At 44.8% G+C, this 6733-nt stretch overlaps 1 protein-coding gene across 1 annotated transcript; it reads left to right on the top strand.

Moving 5' to 3' along the window:
• Positions 1-1840: 1840 nt before the first annotated feature.
• On the top strand, positions 1841-6267 carry LOC131303013 (uncharacterized). Its single transcript, XM_058329804.1, has 9 exons — positions 1841-2200; positions 2414-2535; positions 2631-2811; positions 2905-3221; positions 3297-3492; positions 3583-3888; positions 3940-4101; positions 4348-5164; positions 5270-6267. The coding sequence occupies exons 1-9, from the start codon at positions 1841-1843 to the stop codon at positions 6265-6267; spliced, it is 3459 nt and encodes a 1152-aa protein (XP_058185787.1).
• Positions 6268-6733: the final 466 nt, after the last annotated feature.

Raw genomic sequence — 6733 nt, 5'->3', positions numbered from 1 at the left:
CCTTCACTTGGTACATTAACTTGCCACCTAACTCGGTGCAGACCTGGGCACAGTTGGAGGAGATGTTCCACCAGCAGTTTTACAGGGTAGAACCAAAAGTGACATTGGCGGACCTGTCATGCTATCGTCAAACCCATCTAGAGTCAGTGGAGTCCTACCTCTTACGTTTCAAAACTGCTTGATTCAAATGCAAGATAGTCCTTCTTGAGGCTGAATACGTGCGTATAACATTAAATGGCCTGGGCTTTGAAATGAAGAAGAAGTTTTATGGAACAGAGTTCAGAGACCTGTTCGAATTATCTTCTAAGGCTTCTCATTATGAAAAGTTCTTGGCGGAAGAGCAAGACAGGAAGACGGCATCCAAAGGGATGTATTACCGCGACCCTAATTATGAGGTTGCTGCAGTGGAAGCAGAGGCAGACCCAGACGTGGCAGTGGCTGAAATCATCAACAAAAAGCCATACGTTTGCAAGGCCTTTGTCAAGATGGAGCCCACAAGGCAGCCAGCCCAGAGCACTTTCAATAAGTCAACCAGGACCTATACATTCGACGTGGGTAGGGCAAAAGCTATCCTTGATCAACTCCTGGCCGACAAGCTGCTCAAACTGCCCTTTGGTCACAAGATTCCAACTCCGGAAGAACTGAACGGCAAAGAGTATTGTAAGTATCACAATTCTTGGAGTCATACTACTAATAACTGCATAGTATTTAGAAATGATATCCAGGACAAAATTGAGCGGGGAGAGTTCAAATTCCCTGAGAAAGACAAGCAGCCCATGGGGGTGGATGGCAATCCCTTTCCTTCAGGGCTGAGTACAAATATGGTCTCCGTCAAATGAGGGGCATGCCTAGGACTGTTCCTAGGCAGAAGATAAGTTTGGGAGCCCCTTCCAGAGCAGTCTATAAGTCCAGCCCAGGCAGATATTGGGATCCTTATTATGATGAGGGTAATGTTAGGACTGAGCGGGTTAGAAGGTTCGAAAAACTGAACTCTTGGTGGTCCAGACCTTCGGGAGTGAAGAAACCAAAGAAACCAACTTGTTCCATAGTGTTCACAGAGTGTGGACATCATGCCAATCCTAGTAAGCCAATCCTGAAATGCATTATTATGGGAAGGGCTGAACCAAGTCCTAAGGAGCCACGCAGGTCTAAAGGGAGAAGGGTTGTACGCGAATTTGTGTTCAACCGAATTCAGCCAGGGTTGGTTGAAATTGAAGATGAGCTCGTCAACTTGAGGATATTTGCTCCTTTTAGGGATAAACCAAGGGCTGTAAGACCTCCAGTCACTCCTCCGGATGAGTGGCACAGGGTTGAACATCCCAAGTTTCCTTCTGAACCTCCACTTTTATCTAGATCTCAGAAAAGGTGCCGCCAACGATTCAGGCAAGCAGCTAGAAAGGCTGATGAAAAAACAGATCTACTAGATGACCCAATGATTGAAGATGACCCCAAAGAAGAAGCGAAGGTGGAAGTCCTGGTAGAAGAGCCTGTGGTTGAAAAACCTAAGGCCAAAAGAGTATACAAGCCCTTGGAAAGGACTGTGGACGAGGCTATCATCGAGCCTCCTCCAAAGAATTTACCTAAGAAGCAAGCACCTTCGGGAAAAACATACAAAGAGGCTGTTACCCAACTGTCTGCGAAGCAAGCCGCTGTTTCCAAGAAACAACCTCTCTTGGAAAGAACTCTTGAAGAAGCTAGAATTCAGCCTTCACCGAGACAAGTCACTTTGACCCAGAAGACAGCCCTTGAACCAAGGAGGCAAGACTCAGGGGGCAAGTCGAAGTTGAATCCATAGGCCAAGGTGTTTCTGCCTAGACAGGGTCATAACATGCAATGCAACATGGTCGTGTTCTTACCAGCAGATCTGAAAGCCAAGGACAACACTCCAACAACCATGGAGGGAGATGTTGTAGAGATGGGGCAGACAGCGGAGATTTTAAATGAGTCCTTCTCTGTAGGACTGAATGGGCCTTTAGTGATCGTGCTGAAGGACGAGACCGAGGAGAAGAATGAAGATCGTGCAGCTAGCGTGATCTTTGAGAGGCCGAGTCCCACGATGAACAAACACATCAAGCCCTTGTACATTGCTGGTTGCCTTGATGGGATGCCAGTGAACCGTATCCTGGTAGACAACGGTTCAGTAGCCAATCTCGTTCCTAAGGCCATGATGCAGAGGCTCGGGAAGATTGATCAAGACCTGGTTTCATGCAACGCCACCTTGTCTGACTTTATTGGGAAAGAGACAACATGCCAAGGTATTTTGATCATGAATTTAACGATAGGGTCCAAGACCTTAACAACGCCTTTCTTTATTGTCAATTCACACTCTTCCTTCAATGTTCTACTGGGGAGAGATTGGATTCATTCCGGTCTAGCGGTCCCCTCAACCCTTCACTAATGTCTTATTTTTTAGAATCAAGACGACGTGGAGGTAATATGGGCTGACCGTAAACCATTCAAGGCCTCTACTAACCATGCTGAGGCCCACCTATATGATGAGGGGGTTGGTCCAATGAAGGTGGCAGGCCTTGACAAGTATGGCCACCACAGAATAGCCCCCATTCATAACAACAAGTCAGCTGAAGAAGTGAAGGCACTTTTTCAAGAATTAATTGGTCCAATGATTACAGAGTCAAGCAGGCCGATTATAGCTTCATCCAAACACCCTTCTCAATGTCAGTAAGCCCTTCAGAAGCAGAGAAACATGTGGCCCTTCGGACCACATTGTCAAAGTTTGAAGCCTATTTACTAGAGAAGAGGCTGATGGGAAGTCAAGAGTCTGAGGAAGATTTTTCGGCCTGTGCGGCCGAAGTAATCAACGAAGACGAAAACCTGGTTGAAGATCTTGATGAAATCCGCCTGGAAGACCTTGAAGCAGCCCCAGCCAAGTTGGATGATTTAAAGGCTGACGTGCAAGATCCTTTAGAAGAAGTTAATTTGGGAGATTCAGAGAATCCCAAACCTGTATATATTAGTCAACTTCTGCCAGAGGACGTGAAGGAAAAGTTCATCCAGCTCTTAGGGGAATTCAAGTCCTATTTTGCTTGGACTTACAAAGAGCTGCCAGGTCTGTCTAGAGACCTAGTGGAGCACAAGTTGCCTATACAACTAGAATTCAGACCTTTCAAACAACCACCAAGGAGGATGTCCAATGAGGTTTACTTACAGGTCAAAGATGAGATCGAACTCCTTTTCAATGCTGGGTTCATAAGCACAGCCAGGTATGTTACTTGGCTCTCTAATATTGTGCCAGTCCTTAAGAAGAACGGCAAGGTCAGAATGTGTGTAGACTTCAGAAACTTGAACTTGGCTTCCCCAAAGGACGAGTATCCAATGCCAGTCGTAGATCAGTTGGTAGATGGAGCTTCTGGTCACAAGGTCTTGTCCTTCATTGACGGGCATTCTGGCTACAATCAGATCTTTATCGACGAGGCTGATACGGCTAAGACCTCTTTTAGGTGTCCTGGAGCCCTAGGAACCTTTGAGTGGGTCGTAATGCCCTTCGGCCTAAAGAATGCTGGTGCTTCGTTCCAGCGAGCGATGAGCACCATATTTCATGATTTCATTGGCCATTTCATGGAGATCTACATTGATGATATCGTGGTCAAGTCTCAGTCCTATGATGAACATTTGGAACACTGGAGGAAGTCTTTCTTGAGAATGCAACAGTTTGATTTGAAAGTAAACCCCTTGAAATGTACCTTCGGAGTCTCCTCAGGCAAGTTTCTTGGATTCTTGGTCCACAACAGAGGGATTGAAGTTGACAAGAACAAGGCCAAAGCAATCATGGAAGCGAAGCCTCCTACCACCAAGAAGGAGTTGCAGAAGCTCTTAGGTTCATTCAACTTCTTAAGAAGGTTTATCTCAAACCTAGCTGGAAGGGTTCAAGTCTTTTCTCCACTCTTGAAGCTGAAGGACCATGACGCTTTTGTTTGGGAGGCAAACCATCAAAAGGCCTTTGATGAGATCAAAGGCTATTTAGCAACGGCTCCAGTCCTTATGCCTCCCATCAAGAACAGGCCGTTGAAGCTCTACATCTCAACAGCTGAAGGCTCTATTGGAGGCCTTTTGGCTCAAGATAACGCTCAAGGAAAGGAACAGGCAGTTTATTATTTGAGTAGGTTGTTGACTCCTTGTGAAAGGAGATACACTCCTATTGAAAAGATTTGTCTTGCCTTGTACTTTTCAGCAATAAAATTGAGGCACTACATGCTTCCTGTTTTGGTTTACATTATGAGTAAAACAAACCTAGTTAAATACTTGCTTTCTCGGCCAATCATGAGAGGCCGAATCGGCAAATGGTCTTTAGCTCTAATGGAGTTTAGTTTTCAATACGTTCCTCAAAAGGCTATAAAGGGCCAGGCCTTAGCGAATTTTCTTGCTGATCATCCATGCGTGGATATCGGCGATGAGTCTGAGATAAGTCTGAACGCCCTTGAGATATCACTTACTCCTTGGACACTACTCTTTGACGGATCAAGGACTCAGCAGGCCTCAGGCTGTGGAGTAATTATTATTTCTCCTCAACGCTTGAGGACTGAATTGTCCTTTCAATTTGATTTCCCATGTACAAATAACCAAGCTGAATACGAAGTAGTTGTTATAGGCCTTGAGATCCTAAGAGAACTAGAGGCCAGAGAAGTAAAGATTGTTGGGGATTCAAACCTTGTAATCAATCACTTGGCGGGAACGTTTAAATGCTATAGTGAGGACTTAGCTCCTTATTGTATGGCAGCAGTGCAATTAATTCAAGATTTTGATAATGTAACTGTCAAACACGTTACAAGGAGTATGAACACTGAAGCCAATAGTTTGGCTCAGGCCTCAACAGGTCTGAAGCTAGCTCCAGAAACAATCCACAAGATCATCACAGTCCAAAAGAGGTTGTTACCTTATGTTAGAATGAGAGGTCTAGGACTGGAGGTATTTACTTCTGACTTCACAGGTGAAGAATTAGATGATGAACCAGAGAACGATTGGCGTACACCTATTATTTCCTTCCTAAAGAGGCCTCATCACAGGGCCTCCAGGAAGGTAAGGAGGAGAGCCATGAGTAACATTCTTGTGGGGGATGAATTACACAAGAAGAGGCCCGAGGATGACTTACTTTTAAGATGCCTAGGGCACCCTGAGGCCATGACAGTCATGAGCGAAGTCCATGAAGGTATCTGTGGAGCTCATCAATCAGGAATAAAGATGAGATGGCTAATTAGAAGGTATGGATACTATTGGCCAACCATTTTAGAGGATTGTATTCGTTTTTCCAAAGGATGTCAGCCCTGTCAAGCCCATGGCCCAATTCAGCGTGTCCCTACAGCTGATTATCATGCTGTGGTCAAACCTTGGCCATTCAGGGGTTGGGCCCTTGACGTGATTGGAAAAATTTATCCTCCTTCGTCTGGAAATCATACTTACATCTTGGTAGCCACGGATTACTTCACCAAATGGGCAGAAGCTGTGCCATTAAAATCTGTGGATCAACAAGAGGTAATCAAAGTAATCGAAGAGAGAATCATCCATAGGTTTAGATTGCCTGAGCACCTGGTTGCAGATAGGGGTACAATATTCATGGGGGAACAAGTGGTTAACTTTGCTGCACAGCAAAATATTATTATTTCCAACTCTACTCCTTATTATGCACAAGGAAATGGTCAGGCTGAGTCCACCAACAGGACTCTTGTCAACATTATAGAGAAAATGGTGGAAGATAATCCAAGGGCCTTGCACAAATTGCTTTCTGAGGCCTTGTGGGCCTACAGAACCTCAAAGAAGGAAGCCACCAATATAACTCCTTATATGTTGGTATATGGGCATGATCCAGTCCTACCAATGGAGGTAGCAGTAAAGTCAACAAGAATAGCATATCAAAATGGCCTCACTCCTGCAGATTATACTCAGGCCATGCTGATGGAGCTTGAGGACTTGGACGAGGTTAGGCTTGCAGCCCTTGATCATATGTTGGTTCAGAAAAGAAGAGTCGCTAGATCTTATGACAAACGAGTAAGAAAGAAGAGCTTTACTGAAGGGGACTTAGTTTGGAAGGCCGTCTTCCCCCTATGGGAAAAGAATCCAAGATATGGCAAGTGGTCTCCAACCTGGGAAGGACCTTACCAAATTGCTCAAGTCCTTAAAGGTAATTTCTATCTTCTTATGGACTTAAATGGTGGTCTGTTTAAGCATTTAACAAATGGAAAGTACTTAAAGCATCATTATCCTACTATGTGGGAAATGAGAGATTTTGGGGAAATTCAACCTAACAAACCATAAAGATCTGATAACAAGGCCTAAGCAGAGGCCACGATACCTGTCATGCAAAAATTTATAAAGGCCTCAAGCTTAGGCCACATGTCATAGAACCAAACCAGTGCCTTCGGCCATTTAAAGGAAAGTTCCAGGCCAGACACAAAAGAGAACAAATTCAGAGTTATTACAAACCCAAATCAAAAGGAAGAAGAAAGTTCTTAGAGGTCAAGACCTACAAATGGCCTTCAAGACTGTTTTTGAGGCCCTCCGAGGAGGTATCAAGGCTGGCAAGTTGGGCTTCAAGCATTTCCCTCTGACCTCGAAGATTTGGCATCTCTTCAACCAAGAGGTTTAGCCTCATCTTTTGGCTCCGTGATCCAGCTTTCAGATCATCTTGTTGTTTGGCCAGATTTGCAACTTCATTTCGGAGGTCAACCAAGTGGCCTTCGGCTTGTGCTAATTTGGCCTTTAGATCTTCAATTTCATCGGA

Source organism: Rhododendron vialii, chromosome 10a, assembly GCF_030253575.1.
Source record: "Rhododendron vialii isolate Sample 1 chromosome 10a, ASM3025357v1".
NCBI classification, from domain to species: domain Eukaryota; kingdom Viridiplantae; phylum Streptophyta; class Magnoliopsida; order Ericales; family Ericaceae; genus Rhododendron; species Rhododendron vialii.
Note: the sequence above shows the minus strand (reverse complement) of the source record. Positions and strands in the feature narration are given on the sequence as shown.